Here is a 22,000-nt window from a genome sequence, read left to right on the forward strand (position 1 = left end):
TGAGCGTCCATACAGTGAGAAGAAAACGTGTAAACAGAACCAGGACAATCGACTTGTTTTACTATTTTATTACAAATGTACAGCTTATGAGTTTCCATTACGTTTGACCTCTTTAAGTCATTGTTTCATCTACTTTATACAGTTTTTAACGTCTTCTGTTAAAAGATAACTCTCCCGTCGCCCATCTCCCAAAGTGTAGCGCTGTGAAGAAACACAGAGACAGCAGCAGTACAGGCCACTGTGCCAATGGCTGTGTATCTCAAGTGTGTGTGTGTGTGTGTGTGTGTGTGTGTGTGTGTGTGTGTGTGTGTGTGTGTGTGTGTGTGTGTGTGTGTGTGTGTGTGTGCGTGTAAAATTCACTGGCTGCAGACTTAATGTTTGTACTTTGTAGAAGGCTTGGTCCAACTGATAAGTTGAGAGTGTGTTTGTGACGTTGGAGAGTATGTGCTGAGTCCTGGACGTGATGACGGTGTAGAACGCGTGTTGGACATGAACTGGCGGAGGCGTTAGACATTCATACTAGAGGCACCCGACGTGGTGTCTGCTAACTCGGGGAAAGGACCGGGCCATGTGCATTTTTGACCCTCCTCCCGACCTTTTTGAGATGACCGTATAGTGCTAAGCCCAAGTGCGCTTCAGACCTTTCCTATTGCCCCATCCCGAATCACACCCCGCGTCCTGCACCCAATGTACTTGAACGAAGACCTTTGTGTGTGTGTGGGGGGGGGGGTGCGGTACATAATGTAGATCCTACTTCTTGTTCTCGCTCTTCGGTAGGATCGCTACTATGTACACTAGAACTACACGAGGGGCTAACACCACAGCATGACCACATTCACCAGACTCAAAATACCGACAAGTACATTGGTGTCAAGACTGAAGCGCTGAGGGAAGGATTTGGACAGCTCCCGTAGCCTGAAGCCCGCTCGGGCCAACAAATAGACATAAATATCTCGCAGACATACCTAACATATAGCTTAATATAAAATATAGCATGAAAATATATGTTCATATATATGGCTCTAGTCTAAAACTTGGGCAATCATCATTGAAGGGAAGAGCTCTTCTGCTGGCCCCCCTTTGTGTGCATTTGTGTGTGTGTGTGTGTGTGTGTGTGTGTGTGTGTGTGTGTGTGTGTGTGGAAGTATTTCTGTTGTCTCAGCAGTCAGTACAGCATCGCTGTAACTCAGCCAGTCAAACAGGAGCTGATGATGATGATGACGTCCGAAAGGCTTCCAATATCAAACGATGATACATTTCACGAGTCTTCTGGACATGATTTGTTTCGACAGGGTACAGAAGAAAAACAATCCACCCTTCCCTACGGAGACGCGTGCGACTGTGCGAGAGGCTGACAAACACGGACACTCAGAGACCCCGAGTGATGATGAGAAGAAGGGGGGGGGGGGTGAAACTAGATGCGAATAGAGCGGACAGGGAAGTGCCGACGGTGGTCTAGCATCCGTCTCTCAAAGTGTTCGGGGCTAATTAAGGTCTAATTGCTTCTTGCTGAAAGGCAGCAGTACGAGGGGGGAAAAAAGACTGAGATGCAACAGCTGTGTGGAGGATGAGGTCAATGTTATGTGCTGAGGCCTTCTGAGCACCAAGCCGGATTATAGAATACACCAACGCGAGAACAACCAACTATTAAAGCCACAGACACTTTGAGAAACAGTCAGTGGTGACTCTAAACTGCCAGTTAGATCCCGTCTGCGTACTTTGTTACAGACGTGACCTTATTTGTTCGGCAAAAGTACAACAAGCGAAGTGCGCTCTCTTTCAGAAAACATACGCAAACAAAAAAAAAGAACTTTAAAAACATCTTTGTTCCCAATGCCGTCCCCCATTGGCAGAGTTCAGAGACGGTGAGCTAGAAGTGACGACTTCTGTGGCCCAGATCAGCAGGCAGCGACGGGGAACCAATCCGAAGACAGAGCGCCGTGATTGTGCTCCGAGAACTGAACGCAATACACGGCAAACTACATCAAGAGGCGGTTGAATGCATTTCAAAAGAGCGGATTTTCTTCAGGTGAAACGGTGCTGGATCTGGTGCTTTCCACAGGACTACTTAAACACACCGGGATGTGTGTCTACTTAATGGGACTGAACCTTTTGTTACCGTGCAAATTAGGGCTGCTGTGTAATATACGCACCCAGGTGCACACCCACCAGGTACATAGCATACTGCTTTAATGTAAGTCTGGAGGTGGGGGGGGGGGGGACTAGATATCATCCTGCTTGGCACAGCGAACATGAATATGGGATTGATTCTGAGATGATTCCACTGGCTCTTGTTAAATGAGGCAAATTATACGATACGTCAGCTGAGGATCCATGAGGAGAGCATTTTGATCCGGGTCCTGTCATAACGCACCAAGGGGGTTTCAGTCTGACAGAAATTCACAGGTTATTTCATGTGTGTGTGTGTGTGTGTGTGTGTGTGTGTGTGTGTGTATGCGTTTTCTTGAATCCCAGTTGAGCACATACTCCCACCACTAAATGAGAATCATATTTGAAACAATAAAATAAACATACATACACAGTTAAATCAGGATGACAGTAAAAATATCAATACAAAAAAAATTAAAACAAATAGGCATGATAAACAACAATAACTCAAAATTATTCCAGTGTAAGTGTTTTGTTTGTGTCAGTAATCTTTGTCCTCAGAGGTGCAGACCAAACCAATCTGCGTATTAAAAAACATCAAAGAAAAAAAAAAAAAAGAAGAAGAGAGGAAAGAAATTAAAACATGCCAGATCATGCTGTGTACCACCGACAGTAGGGGGCGGCGCCCCCCCCCCTGCCGCCAGCAAAAAGCTAACCCAGGAGGAAGCATCTTGAGAGCCTGGGTGGGGTGATGAGTAGGTGGAGCCGGAGGAGTCCCAGGGGTCTTTTCTCTGCACCGCAAGCGCATCCTCTCTGGGACGGGATAGGAGACGGAGGAGCCTCGTGTCGGGTTAGAGAAAGAAAGAAAGAAAGAAAGAAAGAAAGAAAGAAAGAAAGAGAAAGAGAGAGAGAGAGAGAGAGAGAGAGAGAAGGAAGGAGAGTGTGAAGGAGAGAATGTCCCGACTCCACCGGACGGAGGGATGGAGATGATGTGGCGTAGCTCATGGCAGGTCGATACCTACTTCCCTCTCTCGCAGCATACTCTCCCTCACTCTCCCTCACTCTCTAGCTCAGGTAAACGGGGGGGGGGGAGGTGGAGAGGGACGACGAGCGACTGGTAAGAATAAATAAAGCGGTAACATCTCCGGAATCCAGTTCACTGTACATCGCCGTCGTCGTTGTTTTTCACGTATGCTTGTCACAGTTTTTAGCGGTTAATTATACACATCTGATTCCACCTGGCTGTGGTTCCCATGTGGGACCCTTCTACTTGTCCTTCCCTACTTTCTCTTCCACACGTCTCTGTAGTGTTTCTACTAAACAATCAATTCTCTTTGCTTTCATCCGATTCCTTTTCCATGCATATTACAAACTTCTTCTTTCCTCATTGCGCCCCATCGTTCCCCCTCCCTCTTTCCAACATCTATAGTGTGATCAGGTTTTCCCTCCGTCTCCCCTCTTCCTGCTGCAGAAGCCCCTCCCATCCCTCTTGGCCCAACCATGCATTAATCCGTTCCCTCTCCCCTCTCCATCCATCCATGCATTTGTTGGGTCACTGTTTCTTCTCTCGGGTGGTGATGGTGACCAGTTGCTTGGCCGCCTTGGCGATGTCGTAGGCGCACTGGATGACCTGCTGAGTGAGGAGTTGGTAGTCCACCGCTGGGCCCCCGGGCTCCGAGGGCGCCGCCTTGCGGCACTCCACCTGCAACCGCGAGGCACTGGACGCCAACAAGCGGAGGGAGCAGTGCACTGCATCCAACGCCGGGCGCTACGGAGGAATGAAGGGAATCAAAACTCAACTCGCGTAGTGTAAACAGAAAGACAGATGAGAAGAGACACACCTAGACAACGAGAGAAGAAGAGACACACGAAGAACAGAACTTACTTTGGGGAAGAGTGAGGCCATCTCGGTGACAGCAGAGTGGATCTTCTCAGAGCACGGAACAAAGCTAAAGAGGAGAGAAATGTATTATTTAGTTTAGTGGCTGATAAGATAATTGAGGCAACAAGGTTATCTGGTACTAAATGATGCTTTGAACTAGTACAGACATTTTCATATACGCAGACAAAATGTTTTTAGTGTCACATCCCCCCCCCCCAAGTCTTGCACCTACCTGTCGTGTTTGAACTCCTGAGCAGCCCTGAGCAGCTCCTGGATGTTCTTGGTCACCTGCTCAGTCTTCAGTATGACGTCCTCTGTGCAGGGCAAGGTGGGGTCCGGCTCCCAGGCCTCCCCTCCCCCCTCCTCAGAATCCCCACGACCTTCCTCCTCACTGCTGCGGCCCATACTGACGAGAGAGACGCATAAATACACCTTCATCAACACCTTGGAATGAATTAATCACCCTGTCCAACATCTTAAGAGACAAGCCTGTTGTTTTCTCATTAACAACCGTTAGTAAAGATCATTGACCCTCTCTGTGTGTGGCCCGAAGTTACAGGACTGCATAGTAAGAACACACAAACATGGAGCAAATCCCGTTAGCAAATATGTAAGAACAGTGTCTGTATCTGCAGAGAACCTCTCCTCTGTCTGTATTTTCTTATTTTGCTTTGTTTGGGACGTTTCTGGGCGAGTAGCTGTGAAAGCACTGAAAAAAAAAGACGAATAGCAAAACACCAAGCGGACAAAGCTTTTTCTGGGGTTGACTTTCACTATCGCTGTCACATGTGATGCCGCAGCTGGTGCAATGAGCCGTGTTCTGCCAACAGCGGTCAGGGGTCATGCTCCTCTGGGGGAGGAGGGGCTAACTTTGACTGTTATTAGCAGTTTATTACACCATTTCCAAACTTGCAGTGGGTCTAACCTTAGCGAGAGGTCGTACGTCTGCGTGTTGTCGTAGTCGCTGTCAGTGCCACTGCCGTGCTTCTCTGATTTCGTCACCTGGGGAAAGAAACGGGGCGACAACACGCTCCATCAGGGCAATTATCACCACCTCACCGAACCTCCTGAGCCGGTCACTCCTGCAGAGCTTAACAAATAACTCCTCCCACAAAGTTCAAGGATTCGTTCCCTGTGAATGTGATGATTTCAACAAGAAGTCCACTAAGTTGTGTATGTTTTAAAAGTTAAGTCACATTATCTGTTTGAATATTTTCTTTGCTTCACTGAAAAATGCAAATAATTTGTGGATGTTTCCATTTGAAGCCCAATTTGGATGATGAATTCCAATATTCCAAGCTCTGTAGGAGACGGATTTGACACAAAATGATCTCAACCTCCCGCTGTAAACGGCGTGCCGGATCACGGAGGTCAGAAGAACCAAGCCGGTAGAACTCACCATGTATCGGCCCATCTCTGTAGATCCAGACAGATGATGGCCTCCATACGGCGCTGTGCCACCCTTCCGTGACTGTGAAAAGGAGGGGAACAACACGGACGGGGAGAGAGGAAGAGAGAGGAGGAGGGAGAAAGATAAGAGGAGAAAGAGAGATGTGTGGACAAAGAGACGGAGAAAGGGAACGGAAGATCAGCAGACAGAGATGGATGAAGAAACGGGGGAGGAAAAACCAAAAAAAAAAAAAGAGTGAGGGGACAGAGAGAAGAGATGCTTTTATAAACAGCAGGAAAAAACAAGATGAATGAGCCAGTGAGAGCAGCGGCAGATCAACTCGGCAGCTCACCCATCATCCCCTCAAGACCGCATGCCTCTATACTTATCTACCACTGAAATGCAAAGAACACTGTCAACTAGACTAGCTGGTGATGAAGGACTGCACATGTCACATCTAAAATGGACTACACACACACACACACACACTAACGTTGATCTCCATTATGATAATGCACAATGAGCAGCAGTGGGGCACACTTGCATGTGAGAGAATCCTATTATACTAGTCGATGAAATGGCAAACAATGCAATGACAGATAGAATGCTTACATCCAGAGGATGCACGGCTGCACTGCAGTGAGCAAGGGACAGACAGGTGAAGAGACAGACAGACAGAGAGGAAACAGACAAACAGGTAAATCTCGGTGTACGGAGACGGTGACTCGGACACCACTCCGTGGAGGTCTCCCTAGAATGGTTGACAGCTGTGGTTGTGTGTCTGCATACTGTAGCTTTCCGTTCAGTTAAATGCTGCCGAGTGCAATAACTGGTCAAATGTCCTTCCCTTTGTGTGCACTCACATGTGTGTGAACATTAGCAACGCCTAAATAAATGAAGCAGCTGTCCAGAAGCAGGAGTTAAAAAAGGGTTGAGAAGGTGAAGATCAGAGCAGGCCGGAGAGCGGAGGAATCAGAGGCGTCCCCAGGCAACCAATCAGAGAGCATTATCTCTATTTCACATCTTTCTCCTTTACGCCACAGTTATGCACTTCACCCTTCATGGCAGCTAAAAATCACGAGTCGAGGTCTTATTGTTCTTAGATAAACTTCACATTTAAATGGGGTTCGAGCACAACTGGGCCTTTTAAAGAGAAGGATCGGGAACTGAGATGCAGGGAGGGGTAAAGTCGAAGGGAAATAGAGAGATCAGGATTGGACTGTCACCCATCAATCAGGCCGGAGAGAGCCAATCATGGCCACCGAAAGGAAGGTGGGAAGTAGAAGGTGGGCCGGGGGAGTTCTAACTTACGCTGGGTGTGTTGAGGGGCTGCAGGCGGGCTGCCAGGGAGTCCAGGACTGGGGGACCATGGGCCGTGGGGCCGGGGGCCGCCCCCGGCTCGTACATGGAGAAGGCCTGGCGGTCCCTTCGGTGGTGATGGGAGTTGGGGGCGACCGAGGAGGGCACCGACAGCCCCGGGGGGTCCCCTCCTGTCCCGAACCCACCCAGGCCCCCTCCGCCTACTCCTCCTCTCATCCCGCCCCCATGCCAGTGGCCTCCTCCGCCCCCCCCTCCTCCGCCAGGTCCCCCTACCCCATGGCCAGCTGCCCCCCCAGCCTGCTGGCCCCCCCGCAGCGCACTGTTCTCTGTCTGCATCCGCGTGATCTACAGGAGAGGAGGAAGGGAGCAAGGAGGGAATGAGAGGATGGAGGGAGGGATGGAGGGAGGGACATGGGGAGGTTGAAGGGAAGGGAGGGGGGGCGTCAACTGAATGGTCAAAGACAAGCATCCAAAAATCACAGGTACAGTAAAAGGCTCACACAAGCTCATACATGTTAACTCACATCAGTACTGGGGAGGGAGGGAAAATGTAGTAAAGACACTTAAATAGGTTACATGTCGAAGTAGGGATTAGTTTTTGGGAATGGGATGGAAGAAAAACATACATACGTGTGTGTGTGTGTGTGTGTGTGTGTGTGTGTGTGTGTGTGTGTGTGTGTGTGTGTGTGTATATTGTGCTTTAACCACAGTATTTGTTATCTGCGGTGTTTGTGCACATAAGTGAGTGCTTACAAGTTCAACGCGTCACTAAATCCTCAAGTCGCATTACGAAAATATACACACGAATGAATCATGAGTCACATAAGCCGACACTAGCAGCCACTAATGAAAACGAGGAACTAATGACGACGACTCGCATGAAAACCAAATGAAGCGGCCGCGAAGGAACGCCATTAAGCGAAAGCTGTCTGAGCTGAAAATGACAACTATAATGAGGATCTGCAGCAGCCCTCGCTCCGCATTAGAGTGACGTCGGCTTTAGTTACTGAATCACACTGAACAGCTGTAGCCACATGCATCTTCCAGGGACAACATTGTAGGAAAATGACAAGACTGTCAGAAATAATACATCAGCTTGCAGAGACATTAAAATATTCACTTGTCTCTCCATCATCCTGCCCTCCTTCTGTCTGAATCAATTGTTCCTTCTCATTTTGCCTTTTCCCTTCAATACCCCCCCCTCTTCGTCTAGGCTTCATCCTCTATCTGATTCAATAATATGGAACTTCTATATTTCAGGGCTTTATGTCGACCTTTTTAAGAAACAATTGATGCTGACCTTTCCTTGCTTCATCCCATCTCTCTTTCCTGCCCCCGTTTGTTCTCTACTCTTATCAAATAACGTAAGAATTGAGCTAAACTCCCACTTTCTGCTTTGCTCTGTACTCAACACTCTGCTGTGGTTAAGGTTCTTCATAAGCTGACCCTCTCACCTCGTGTCTCTGCCTGTCCTTTCCTCCGCCCTCGCCCCCTCCCTACTCCCTACCTCCTTCTGGAGCCGCCGGAGCTCCTCGCTCAGGTTGTTGTTGACCTTCATCAGCTGCTGCACTTTGGCTTCTGAGGAGGCCAGAGCCTTCTTCACCTCCAGGTACTCCTGCAGGGTGATGGGGCCGTCTGACAGGTCTGATGAGTCCATGCTCTGGATTGATGGGACATACAGGCAGGCAGACAGATAGAACAGAAAGAAAGACAGAAACACAGACGGGTGGACAGACAGGCACAGACAAAGTGAGAAAACTGACATTGGGAGACTTTGGAGGCTATTCCAGGGGTACAAACACAATGTGGAACACCTAATTTCTTTACGTATCTGCCGTTAACTCACCATTCTATCTTATATACAGTATGTCATGTATGCAGTCTTTCTGCAGAGGTAATATGAGGAAGGATTTGGGGTTAGGAAGCATGAATTAGTGCCTTTTAAACTGGATACAACACAGCTTACAACTGTGTGAGTGTGAGAGGAAGTGGACTGGCATGCAGCCTGGAGGGTCAGCTCTACAGCTGATCACACACACACACACACACACACACACATAGACAGTGGTGCCTCAGTTCTTGTTCCCAAGGCACCATCTGGCCTTACTTCCTGTGACCCTGGAGCATGCTCAAACACATGTCTTTACCACTCCCTAAAAGGCCGCATAAAACATCTTTCATTGACTATTCTTAAGAGCTCTTTGTTTACAACTCATCCACCTCCTACCCAATCCATTTCTATGTTACTCCGATGCCTCCACTTAGCACTACAGACAACACAATGCATAACCGAATACACTGACATTTGATACGAGCGCAACAAAATAATGCACGTATTTTTAGAGTGCAGATGGGAGTGGAACCTCACACTTGCGGTCCGTCAGAGTTCTGCCCAATGAGCTAAACAAGTCCACAGGAAAAAGGAGATAGTTACTGGTTTAGCTGTTGTCATTTCTACCACTCCCACTCTGCACCATTTCACCCCTCTTCTTCTCTTCCCTCTCAGCACACACACTCTCTCTCTGTGTGTATGAAACAATGCCTCTCTGACAAGCACTCAGAATAGCTGATGATGTCACTCAGGAGCTATGTGGCAGCCCTGACTGTGGCCACTCCCCGCAAAGCATGCTGGGACAAGCAGTCATGAAGAGGAAAGCATGGAGTATCTTTGCTAGCTAACGCGACTGCTTTTCCAATATCCTATTTGAGAGGAACGTGACTGAATTGTTGGGTAACTTTTACAAACTCCTCGTGCGTCGGCCTGTGCAGAGTTGTGTTTTATCAAAACTAAACTGTGTGTGTGTGTGTGTGTGTGTGTGTGTGTGTGTGTGCGTGTTTTAGTACTATACCTTTGCACGGTTGCTGCGTTGCGTGTTGTTGTTGTTCTGGGTGGTCAGCTCGCTGTCTGTGTCTTCATCCGACGCTACGCTGTCGTAGTCATGCTGGTCATCATCAATGCCCAGATCTAATGGGTCTGACAAAGCAAAAATGTACATCTATCACACTACTCAATACAACGTGTAGCAGCCCTCCTCTTTCTTTTCATCTGTGCCTTAAGGACTGCTCAGCTGAAACTTATGTCAACGGGGGTTTCCATGTTGGTTTCACATAAGAACCAGTTGTTAAGAGTTCTATTCAGATAAAGATAAACATGTAAATGTAACTCTTCAACAACGAATCCCAAAGAAATCACCCTTCTTCCCTTCGTCACTAAGTTGCTGGACTGGAGCCCGTTCAACATGTTGCTGCTTAAAACAATCATCACGTTTGCTTCAAAAATGTTTGAGGCGTCAAAGCTCCACATTGTTGTACAGAGCGGTGATGTATCCATCTATATTTGTAACTAGGTTAAGATAAATGCCCTTGTTTTTTTTTTTGCTATTCTTTAAAAAGCTTAATAATTGCCTTCATCCCTGCGTCCTAATTTGTCTGTCCCTTCCTCCCAGAGTCTCACCAGTAGGGCTGCTGAGTCCTTTCCCCTGCTGTCTCCTTTTGGCGTCACTCAGGATGTCGATGATGAGCGTGGCGAACTCCCGAGCGTTGAAGCGAGCCAGCTTCTGACGGCCCTGAGAGCAGAACGAGTCAGGAGTTAGAACTTGGGATTACTGGCACCAAAACGTTGTCTCATCAAGTTGTGTGGAACACAGATACGATCCAGCCCACAGTCAGTGGTTCGCTGCCTGTGGGACTGCTGTGGTCAATGACCATGTGCTGTGGAAAAATACAGTCATACTTTAACACTCATCACACACACACACACACACACACACACACACACACACACACACACACACACACACACACACACACACACACACACACACACACACCATCAGAAGTGTGCTCACACACACACAAACACGAGTAAAGAAACCGTGCAATTACGCGAGCATGCTGGCATCCACATAAGAGAATAAAAAGTCCCTTTCAAGGAAGTGCTAATCTGGAAATACTGCACAAAGCGATGTGGTATTCATAACATATTTCTTTGGAAGACAAAAGCAGGTAAAAAGTTCAACTCTAAATGCGTGCGAGTGTGTTTTTCTTCGGTTTCCCTCCATAAATAGACGGCAACTTACTGACCACAGTGAAGTGCCCAACCGGGGCAAGAGCAAACGTGAGCGACGCAGGTGTGTGTTTTTTTACTGAGTGTGTTAGAAGTCAATGTTTACACTAATGAGCCACACAGACGAGGAGAAACTATGTGAGAGGACATATGGGATTTCTCTCTCTCTCTCTCTCTCTCTCTCTCTCTCACACACACACTCACTCACTCACTCACAGAGTGAGGGAAAGAGGGGGGGGGGGGGGGGGGGGGTGTGGGGGAGAAACACAGATGGATTACATCTTTTCCTCCTCTTTCACAGGCGAAGAACATCCCTCGTCAATTTCACACTCATTCTCGGCCTCCCCCCAAAAACACATACGCGGGCCAACTATCCCTATGCTCTTTTTTTTGCTCGCAAGTTCTTTCGCCGTAGTTTCTTCTTTTTCATGATTGTGCACGGGTAAGAAACATCTACATCACCACCGTAGACGAGTGCATGCATGCCACCTGTGATTGTCTGCACTATAGGCTTGTGCGTGTATGAATGAGTGTGTGTGTGTGTGTGTGTGTGTGTGTGTGTGTGTGTGTGTGTGTGTGTGTGTGTGTGTGTGTGTGTGTGTGTTTACCTGGTTGCGCGTGGCAGAGTATTCAGGATTGACTGGTAGGAAGGGCACCGCGCTGCGCTCTGTTACCAGAGTGCTGTGGTTCTGGGTCGTAAGCCACACTGGAGACACAAATATGAAGCGAAAAAGTAAGTCTGTGTGTGTTTAACAAGGAACACCCAGTCCATCCACCCACACAAGCACACAAACCAAAAAAAACATACAGCAGATCCCAAAACTGAATTCCGGCCCCTATAATCCACCGTTGTGCTATGAGCCCTCCCCGTGTGTGTGTGTGTGTGTGTGTGTGTGTGTGTGTGTGTGTGTGTGTGTGTGTGTGTGTCTTTGTATCCTTGCCACTTACCTGCTGTGCTTCTGTCAGAAAGCACAATTTGACTGCTACTGCTACTGAAGGAAAAGAGAGAGAAGAAATGCAAAAAAAAAAAAAAAAGAGAAGGAGACCGAGCGAGAAAGAGCCAAGGAGGAGGAGAGAGACTGAAGAATTTCGGAGGCCCTTCCTCGCTCCTCCTCCCTCACTCTCCTTCAACAGTCACTTTCCTTTTTCTCCTCACTCTGTCCTTTGGAATTCACTCTCTGTTCTCCCAACATCTATTTTCTCTTCCTCTTTCCTTCTTAAACTTCACATCAATGCTGTCATGTTGGGGGTGTTTTCTATGACGTTAAACATCTACTTTCCATATAAGGAAAGAGTCAGAACACCAGACAGATACATCCGCTTCATAGAAGGATGTGACGAGGGAGGAGAATAGGCCCACCTGCATCGTTTTCTCTGCGATCGACCTCGTCATAGACGTCCATCGCCAGCTCCTCGAACAGCCGGTTGTTGAGCTGTGTCACACACACACACACACACACACACACACACACACACACACACACACACACGCAAATTGAGCCCAGATATATTCTAACAGGTGTATTCGTACATGACTACACTTCAGTGCTGCAGACGCCAGTGAGAAACTTCTACTTTTTCTATTTTAGTCAAATTTTTACTGTATTTATTTACCTTACTCTTATTGCTGTTATATTCTATTTTGCACTGGTGTCAGTATCACTTCTTTTACACTTAATAATTGTCATTCTATTGTTCGTACATGTTTGCACTTCTATTCTATTGTTTTCTGTCATAATCTTTGATCAAACTCTGGCTCAACAATTTCCTTCAGGGTGAATAAAGTTCTATCTTTTTTATGCTAAAACGTCTGCGTCATGATTTGTGAGTACTTTAAGTACTTTAAGTGTTGATAACCGACCATCAGCTCTCAGTTTTCTTGGATTACCGATATGTGGAGCTGAACAGATGGCCCTGGAACAGACGAACATGACTTTGGAAAGGAACAGAAAATCTGGCTGCTACATCAACCAACTTTTTGAACCACTCATTTTTAATTACTCTCCGTTTACATTAATTTCAAGGACACAAGAAAACTTGCTCAATTTATTGACTAAAAACTAACTTGACAATTCGGACCATTTTCTGTAACAACAAGACATTTAAATCTCACAATTCAATCCAACTCACCGCTTGGAGCTTCTTCTTGGCAGCCTTGGCCAATTCTGAGAGGTCCAGACTAAAAAAAAAAAAAAAAACACAGAGAACAACAGTCAGACAGTCGCCACAAAGATGCAGCGGAACAAAGAGACGGAGGGAGAGGTTCGGGAGGAAGACATGGATATGGAGAGAGGAGCAAGAGGTGAGGGGACGGGAAGGGAGTTTGGTTGGAAGAAGGGAACAGGGAGGATACATTTAGGGTGGGATGCCTTGGGTGTCAGACTGAAAAGGACTGGATGTAATGGTGACTGACATTTAGCGCGTTCTAAACCTGACAGCAACTCTCTGTACAGACACAGGGACAAAGTGCATCTGTGATCTTGCAAGCGACAGCGCTAGAGCGCTAGACTCAAATGCGTTAGACTGTAATGAAGTTTTAGTTCACAGATATAAGAGCTAGAAATCAAGCAGTTTCCTGCATCATCTTTAATCTTATTTCTGGACAAACTATTGTTTATGTGGCCACTAAGGACACATGCTAGTGTGCATTGTGACTATATGGATATGACTGGTGTTGATTCTCCTGAGCACAGCAACACCTTACTTACTGTAGGAGGCCTATTTTCTAGTGATAACAGATTAAGGCCTAACAACCTCCCCACTGTGAAGCCGATGAAGAACAGATTGTGGTTATAAAAGCAAAATCTATAAAAGATGGGGTAGCAGACAGAAGGGACTGAAATGAAGGAAGAGATTCTGGGGGGGGGGGGGGGGGGGGGGGGGAAACAAGGAAAGTAAAGATACCTCTGTGTCGGGCACTTAGGACGAGCTCTGGCTCCACCAAGCGCAGCGAAATGGAGAGAACAGAAGACGAGTGAGAAAAAAAAGGAAGAAAGAGACAGAAAGAGGGGCAGAGAGGCCACATCAAAAACGCTTCAATTGTTATCAAGAGGAACCATTTACCAGAACAGAACAGATGCAGGTGGAGTTAGACGGCAGCTCAGAAGTAATAAATACTTACTCACATACGAGAGTGTATTTTTAAGCTACTTCTCTGACTCAGCGGAGAAAACCCCAGCACCCATCAAACATTTTGAAAGAAGCTGTGCCAAGTAGTCACTGAAGTTGATTTATCATAACCTGACTGTGCACTTCTACACCTCCCAAATCAAAACCTGCAGTTTAGGATTAATAAACCAAGCACACCTCAAGTATCTAAATCACTGCGGGTACCTGTAATAGCTTCGATCGGCATTTACGATAAACAGCCGCCTTTCATAGAGACCTCCTTTAATTACCTCCATTTTTTGGGGGGGTGGTGGGGTGGTGGGGGTTACATATACTGTGGTGCCACCCTCTGGTCACAACACTAAACTGCACCAGTATCAATTTACCCACACCAGGGAGACGCAGTGAAAAGAGTAATGGAAGTATAGTCAGGTATACTAACAAAGACACTTCATGCAATCAAACCACGCATGCAAACGCAAGGAACGCGTCACCACTTTACTACTAAAACAACAGCGTCATGGTGCATACCTGTCTGCCATTTGAGGAATGATATAATGGCCATTCTTGTGATCTGAGGAGAGGGAGAGGTGGAGAGGAAAGAGGAGAGGAGACTGAACAAGTGGATGACAGCTACCGCATACATCACTGAGGTTAACTGCAACATATAAGGGCATGTGAGGCGCACACAAACTGGTGCAGTGGGTTACCTGGACGCCGTCCACAAAGGTAGAAAGCTAGTCTGTCCGTCAGCTCGTACTGACACTCTACCAGCCGCTCTGCGAGCTCTATATGACCCGCCTGCCTGGAACACAGACGCAAACAATTCCACCTTATTGTTGTGTTGTTGGTTTTTTTTTGCTTTTCCTCTCACCATTCTCCAACGGCAGATTCAATTTGAGATTTGATTTAAATTCCACCGTTTTGTACCTCGCGTAGTCCATAGGCGTGCGTCCGTTGATGTCCGGTGCTCCGGGGTCAGCACCGTACACCACGAGCAGCTCGGCCTGCAGGATCTGCCCTGCCTTGGCTGCCACATGCAGCGGGGTAGTGCCTTTCTCCTGGAGTTGGAGACACACACACACACACACACACACACAGAGTCAGGAGAAGAGAGCTGGCAGAAAGAGAGCAACTGAACAGCAGGGCTGAGTTCTAGACGAAGTGAGTCAGCGAGTAGATTTTGTCCTGACCGGGTGGAAGAAGTTGGCCTGAGCGCCGAGGGACAGCAGCCGAAGACACGTCTCCAAACTCCCCGTCCGCACACTCGAGTGTAGTTGCTAATTAAGAAAGCGGAGAGGAGAGGAGAGAGAGGAAATATTAAACAAACAGGCAGAATCCCCTTATTAGCCCTATGGAGCTCCACAGCATTAGAGATCATCATTACATCCTGCTGTGTCATTCAGACCACTTCCTGTCAGGCAGTTACTGTGCATGAGTGTGTGTGTGTGTGTGTGTGTAGAGATGCACATGTACATTTTTTTATAAGTGAGGTCTCCCACTGATATCTTTAAATATAACATAATTTGCGCTTACACATGCAATTCAGCAATATGGCACCATCTGAACGGGCTAATTATGCCGAAATCCTGCTGTGAAGTACTGAGCCCTCACCTTACTGAGGTCCTTGGTAGTGACGCCGTCATCATCACGGCAGGGCAGCTTGTGCACAAAGGCCAGCATCTGGTATTTGGCTCTGATGAACTCGGACTTAGTGGGACTGGACCAGAGTAGAAGATAAGATGGTTAACAAGGAAAAGAAGAGGAAGAAATACTTCATGAATCCCTCTTTGGGGAAGTTTCATTTTCCCACTCCGTACACAGGATGTATAGAGAGGCATCATTTGTTGTAGAGAGTCAGGCGCTCTGAGCAGTTAGGGGTTGCTCAAGGGCACCTCAGCAGTACCCAGGAGGGGAACTGGCACCTCTCCAGCTACCGCTCTAAACTTGAACCGGTCACTACTAACTACTGCCGCCCCACGGAATTCAAACCTCAGGAAGGGAGCATTAATCTGTTGAAGTATCAAGTTTTTACCGAATGCCACAAACAGCAGTTCGAGCTTTGAGTTCCCTTCATCTCTTTCTCCTTTGATTCGTTCTCTTAAGATAAAAAAAATCCCACCCATGAATCAAATATAAAACTTAAGAACTAGGCTACATGTTTAAACAAGACTGCGGTTTCTCAGCAAGGCCCGAGTTCCTTCACATCTTACTGAATGAGCCACAACTGATGGGTTACTACTGGTTTCTGCTTGTTTTACAAAGACAGTTACGCAATATACATTACTGTAAATGTTAGGAGATTAGGCAGAATGGGCTTCCACGCATTAAGTGAGAAGAACAGAAGATGTGGTGCAGGTCCAACTCCTGACCTCATGACACTAATACAGCCACATTTCAACCCAAATGAAGCTCGACAAACCTACGACCACAAACCCTATCCTGTTTTTAGATACACAAAAACCCTGAGAACAGAACAATATTCATTAGGACGGCGATACATGACTACGAGACGACTGTTTAGAGGGCATTAAGGCTCTTCACCACTGCAAACAGCAGTTAAAGGTTATATAACATCCCTGTGCAGCAGGGGCGATCATTTCCCACAAAGCAAAAAGTGTGATGGTTTTGTTCTGTGTATTTTGAGCCTGTGGGGAGGATACTTACTGGACTTTGTCCTGGGGGTTGGGTTTCCTGCGACCGCTCTGTACCTGAGCAGGGTCCAGGAGACTGTGTTCCCATATGGAGTTGGCCCCGTTACTGGCCAAGGTCTGGACCATCTGAAACCCACATGCAGCAGGGACTCAGTGACGGTGCACCGCAATGCAAGACATCATAAGAATAACCTGGTGTCACCTCAAAGCCCAAATGCTATATTGTATGTTTGCTTTCATGACCAAAAAGCTAAAAAAAAAAAGAAAGATGTACAAACAGATGAATATGCATATATTTGAACATAAATGGAGAAAATACAACAACAACAAAAAATAGATGGAAAACCTGTGGGAATGGATTTGCTTCCCCAGTGCTGAGTCAGATTTCTGTACTAGTCGTCACCTTCTGGACCTCCGGCTCTGCATTTGCTTCAGCTTAACGTACCTCTTCCCTCCACTCCTCACTCCTCAGCCTTACCTGCAGCAGTGCGGGAGGCCATCCGCTGTGCCTCAGGTGCTTGACTATGGAGATATGGCGGCCCAAGCTGCGGTGGACTGAACAGCATTCGTCGCAGATCAGGACCCCGCGGTTGATGCTGGTCCAGCCCGGGTCTGACAGGGAAACAGAAAGAGACGAATGCCGTTACAAGCCGTGTGAAACAACGCCGGGTGAGACGGTGACACTTTGCAGCATTGTAATGAGCAACAGCACAACACTTACGGTGATCCTGTGTCACCAAATTACAAATGAATGTGTAATTATATATATATTACAGTATTGTACGACGCACATTAATAGCAAAGCAAGCACTTAAGAAGAGATCCATCGTTGTAATTAATCAAACAGCTGGGTTAACAAAATTGTGTTGTGATTAAGAGGATTTCCGGAAAACAAAATATTCCTCGCTGCAAGGAATAGTCAATAAGAACATACTGAATTATGCCACAACAATAGTAAAATTTTACTTATAATCATTACAGAATTAAGACATGAAACTCAACAACAGTAATATCTCAATATGACTATATGAAGAACATATACATAATAACAGTGAATTATCAGACAGGGTGTCGTGTGAGTTGCTACAGCTAGAAGATGCCGTGTGGAAGTATTAAATACCTCGATTAAAAACAGATCACACACACTGAATATTCCATATGCTGGGTTGTACCGTCGCTCCCCATAGCGCAGTATACTCTGAATAGTTACTCGCTAATGAACCAAGGCATGCACAGAGCCCTGCTCTGACAGCAGTGCTCACCAACTGAACCTAGAATTATTTAAAGTCTCCTCGGTGTTGTACAAAAGTGCAGACAACAATGTGCAGCAGTACATAAAGTTCAGTCAGAGTCCAGGTGACACAGGCCCAGAAGACGTTTACCATATTATATATTACTGGTTGTACTAATTACTGCAATACGTATGTGAAAAGGGGAAATGTTGAAGGCAATAATCACTAAAATGTGCATGTTTCTATGGAATACATGAGTGTGAATGAGCTCAGAACGGGCCAATGCCCGTCTACTGACACTAACAGTCCAGTCATAGAGTCTGGGTCCCATTCATGCCCCCCAGGAGCCTGATGTGATGAAAAGCTCACAACTCATATGGTCTGCAATATCAAAACAATTATATGCAGACTTAGACGCACATGATGCATTCAAACACGCGCACACACACACACACACACACACACACACACACACACACACACACACACACACACACACACACACACACACACACACACACACACACACACTCTCTATCTGTATTAGTCACTCTCAGGCAGGGATAAAACTGTCTGGGCTTAGGGTATTAATGGGATCTAAAATAGTCCATCATCAGATGAACTGACACGCTGCAAGTGTTTTCGCCCCGCAGAAAAAGTAGCGGCGATGCAAAATGGCTTTGATAAGAGCTACTGCCTAGTTTAGAACAGTGGCCCGTGGGCTTTGAAGGCTGGACTGCAGCAATTTAATTCCTTAATCTTCGTAATAAATATATATAAAAAAAAAAACTCCCACAGGCTACACTATCTGCTTGGCTCGCTGGATCAATACGAGGATACACCATTAAGCTATTAGACCTGAAACTATTGGCCAAATCTGCAGCGTGACATAATTTAACCGAAAGTTGGCCTAATTCATTAATAAAACATTGACATTTATTTTTAAGCCTGCATAAAAACTATGTATTACAATGAGTATTAATGATGAACGATGCTGAAATAAACACTGTAACTTTTGCTTGCACATAATTACATCATTTGCTTCTACACTAAAGCTTAGCTTTAACTCAATATCCAGGAGCAACACGTAGGTCCGCTTGCTTCATCTTCTCTCAGTTTTGCTTTTTAAACCCGACCAAACAGCGGTCACAGCGTCAACAGAATCATTTGACAACGCGGCACGATTAAGGAATTAGACGCCACTGTCAAACTGCTCTAAACGCTGGCAATGAGAGCTTCTTTTACAATGGCATCTGTGCTCAATAAAGAGTTTACCATCGCGACAATGTGACTCACTGTTGCTGTAAACTGTGCAGATTGCCACGGCATGACATTAAAGCCTCCTGAGGCTTGGCTTGGACTGGGAGTATCAGTGGTCCTTTGTAGCCATGCCATCGAGTTGTCCCCACGACACAAAGCTGGGGTAGTAGGGAGGTGGCTTGTCACCAGTGGCTAGGTCAGCACTTTGCAGAGCGCACTGCGTGTGTGTGTGTGTGTGTGTGTGTGTGTGTGTGTGTGTGTGTGTGTGTGTGTGTGTGTGTGTGTGTGTGTGTGTGTGTGTGTGTATGTGCGTGGCGTCGTAAGGAGGGGATACATGAAAGGAGCGGATGGTCGTAGAAGAAATATAGAGCTCGTAACAGGTACACCAATGCAAAGAAGCCCACCACCATTATGAAAAACTGTGTATTAATCTGCTATGGCGTTCAAGGGTTAGGGTTAGTGCTGGTCAGTTTATGCAGGAGGACAGACAGCAGGAGCGTAAGTAAATATAATAGAAGCAGGGAAGAGGTTCAGGTCAGAGAGCAGAAGTAAGGTGCAGCCAGCATGCGTTTGAACACGGAGCAGTAGAGCTTTATGACAGTTTTGCACACACAGAGAGACACTGCCATCAGGGGGAGCAGCTGTGGAGAGGGCAGCTGTAGAAATGCATGTACAGACCAATGAATGTAAGCAACACACACACACACACACACACACACACACACACACACACCAATGAACAAGTGCTTCAAACTAGACATGAGGGCATGTGAGGCTACAAGGTAGAGGCATGAGAAGGGATACCAAGGTTGATTTAACACTACCTCACTTTCTGACAAACACAGAAACACAAACACAGAAGAACGAGGTTAACAAATCTACAAACACGATAGGCTACTCATTGTGGTGGTCATACCTAATTCATACACAACAATATGGGAAACATGTTGCTTTTCTCTGGTGGTCAGAACATATTTATTCGTTTCGACTTCATTGTGAATCAGGTTAAATGTTCCACTTTAAGGTGGCTTTCATATGAATTCCCTAAAATGAAATTTCTAAACTACGGAGAAGACTAAAAATACAGTGAAATAAATGAGTATTTTATAGAAACCGTAACTCAATAAGGTAAGCTCTTTCGTGGTTTTCCAACAACCTACGGAACCTACCAATAACTAATGTCAGATTCCTTTAAAAGGACTAACTGACGGCGCGTTAGCTGTAGCAATAACTTGCTGTTTAGCAAAAGTTAGCTGGAGTAGCTAACATTGAAGCTAAGCTAGCCAGGTACACAGTCTCAAAACGCCGCTGGAAAGAGCCTACATTGACACAGCATATGAGAAATATAAGTATGATGCTAGTATACTGTGTGTGCGTAAGCTCAATGTTTAACAATAGCTAGCAACGCAGTGAGTCACAATCGCCTGCTCGTTAGCGAGGCTAAGCTAACGCGATGAGAAGTCTGTCCCGGTTACGAAAAATCAAAACAAACGTCTCTTCAAGAAGGAAGGCGACATAAATCTGACGCTCAGATCCACAATGCAGAATATTACGTGGCTGTCCTCGCATATGGTCAAATGAATGTGCACATCAAGCCGCTTAATTAACGTTGAGCAGCTATTAGCCACAGATTTTTCCCGTTGTGATAACACGCCTATTTTTCACTGTTTATTTTGGGCCTAAGCGACGCTTGGGAGCCCTGGCCGTTTTCCTGCTCTGCGAACCCGCTGACAGTGACAGCAGCTTCGGCCCTTATTGTCCCACCGTATCGCCCTCCCGACGTATTGTTCCAAGTAAAGTGGTCTATTTAGGATTTATTTTTCCTCCTCCCTACCTGGCGCACTGCAGTCGGCGCAGACCTCTGTCCTTTGTAGCTTTCTTGACATCTCGAAAGTCGGTGGATGGCGGCGATGATGTGGTGTTTCGCCCTTACTCCCCCGGAGCTACCGACCGACGTCTGCTGTCTCCCGATGCGGCCCTTGAATCCCCGGAAGCCGGGTGGTGTGATCGGTTTTCCCGGGGCCAGCTGACAGTTGGATTTCCCGTTTGTTCCTGCGGTCTCTTCGCCCACGTCCACTGTCGAAGTCAAGCCTGGAGCCAGGCTACGCGAACATGGTTAATCTGGCTGTTTGTATGAACCTCATAACGGAATATTTACTAAATCTGTTCGCTGCATTGCCTGCAACTCACCGGGAGACGGCAGCTCTCTACCTGTCAGTTTCCATACACACACACACACACACACACACACACACACACACACACACACACCCAACATCCCTGCATCCTACCTACGGAGGGGCAGGGAGGGGTGAGAGGGCAACAATCATGCTGTCATTATTTAGGTGAGGTGGGTTTCATAGACAGACCAAACTCGACTAAAACATTGCAAAGTCCATTCATCAACATATTTAGTTTACATGTTGCTGGATATTTACGAACACAATTTAAATGTAAGGTATTGACCTAGACTTTCTTTATCTCCTTAAAACATCAATATGAGGAGTGGTTCATTAGTAGCCTATTTACTGCAGATGTTTATTTTTAACTTGTCATTATTGGCAAAATAAGAGGCACACCTTTGACAAAACTTTTGTTTTTATTTTGTTTTTATTAAAAAAAAAAAAGCTTTAGGCTCATTCATGGATTTGGTAGCAATCCTTTTGATAATCATTTTTTTATTCCATTCTGTCATACAGTTAACAACACACAAATAGAGACAAAATATAGATTTGATTTAAATTAAACTAACTTGCATGTAACAAAGCAAGGTGTTATGCATACAACTGAAGGATGACACAACAAAAACACTAAAGAAGTAGATGCTTAGACTTGATTTAGACTTCAAAAGAATGCATTTTAATTCTGAATCGGTTTACTTGGTATCTTGCAGTCAACGTGTATGCTTTGCTTTCCCCCCTACAGTACTTCAATATTCCTGTAGGGGGGTTATGCTATATAGTTTCCTTTTAAACATTT

General features: G+C 46.2%; 1 protein-coding gene across 3 annotated transcripts; it reads right to left on the reverse strand.

Annotated features, from left to right (window-relative positions):
* Positions 1-53: 53 nt before the first annotated feature.
* On the reverse strand, positions 54-21,234 carry git1 (G protein-coupled receptor kinase interacting ArfGAP 1). Of its 3 annotated transcripts, XM_068707033.1 has the most exons (21): positions 20,856-21,234; positions 17,008-17,141; positions 16,543-16,655; positions 15,490-15,595; positions 15,069-15,155; positions 14,806-14,936; positions 14,586-14,680; positions 14,407-14,449; positions 13,672-13,698; positions 12,898-12,946; positions 12,128-12,200; positions 11,376-11,473; positions 10,156-10,267; positions 9,551-9,675; positions 8,209-8,361; positions 6,693-7,046; positions 5,391-5,462; positions 4,917-4,993; positions 4,224-4,397; positions 3,995-4,058; positions 54-3,877 (listed from the first exon to the last, which is right to left on the reverse strand). In XM_068707033.1, the coding sequence occupies exons 1-21, from the start codon at positions 20,905-20,907 to the stop codon at positions 3,662-3,664; spliced, it is 2,355 nt and encodes a 784-aa protein (XP_068563134.1). In that variant the 5' UTR covers positions 20,908-21,234; the 3' UTR covers positions 54-3,661. The 3 variants fall into 3 exon arrangements, with proteins under 3 accessions (XP_068563134.1, XP_068563135.1, XP_068563136.1); XM_068707034.1 differs by lacking the exon at positions 6,693-7,046; XM_068707035.1 differs by lacking the exons at positions 6,693-7,046; positions 13,672-13,698.
* Between the last annotated feature and the right edge of the window lie 766 nt (positions 21,235-22,000).

The sequence above is a fragment of the Cebidichthys violaceus genome, unplaced genomic scaffold, assembly GCF_023349555.1.
Source record: "Cebidichthys violaceus isolate CVI_PGR_0920_01 unplaced genomic scaffold, fCebVio1.0.p SCAF_1, whole genome shotgun sequence".
Classification (NCBI taxonomy): Eukaryota; Metazoa; Chordata; class Actinopteri; order Perciformes; family Stichaeidae; genus Cebidichthys; species Cebidichthys violaceus.

What these genes read in the sequence shown, in the direction of transcription:
- git1 (XM_068707033.1), bottom strand. Translation starts at nt 20,907, where the DNA reads ATGTCAAGAAAGCTACAAAGGACAGAGGTCTGCGCCGACTGCAGTGCG. An exon ending in GGCCTCCCGCACTGCTGCAG is followed by an intron (nt 16,656 to 17,007) that starts GTAAGGCTGAGG and finishes TGTGGGTTTCAG; the next exon opens with ATGGTCCAGACCTTGGCCAG. An exon ending in ACGCCTATGGACTACGCGAG is followed by an intron (nt 14,681 to 14,805) that starts GTACAAAACGGT and finishes TCTGTGTTCCAG; the next exon opens with GCAGGCGGGTCATATAGAGC.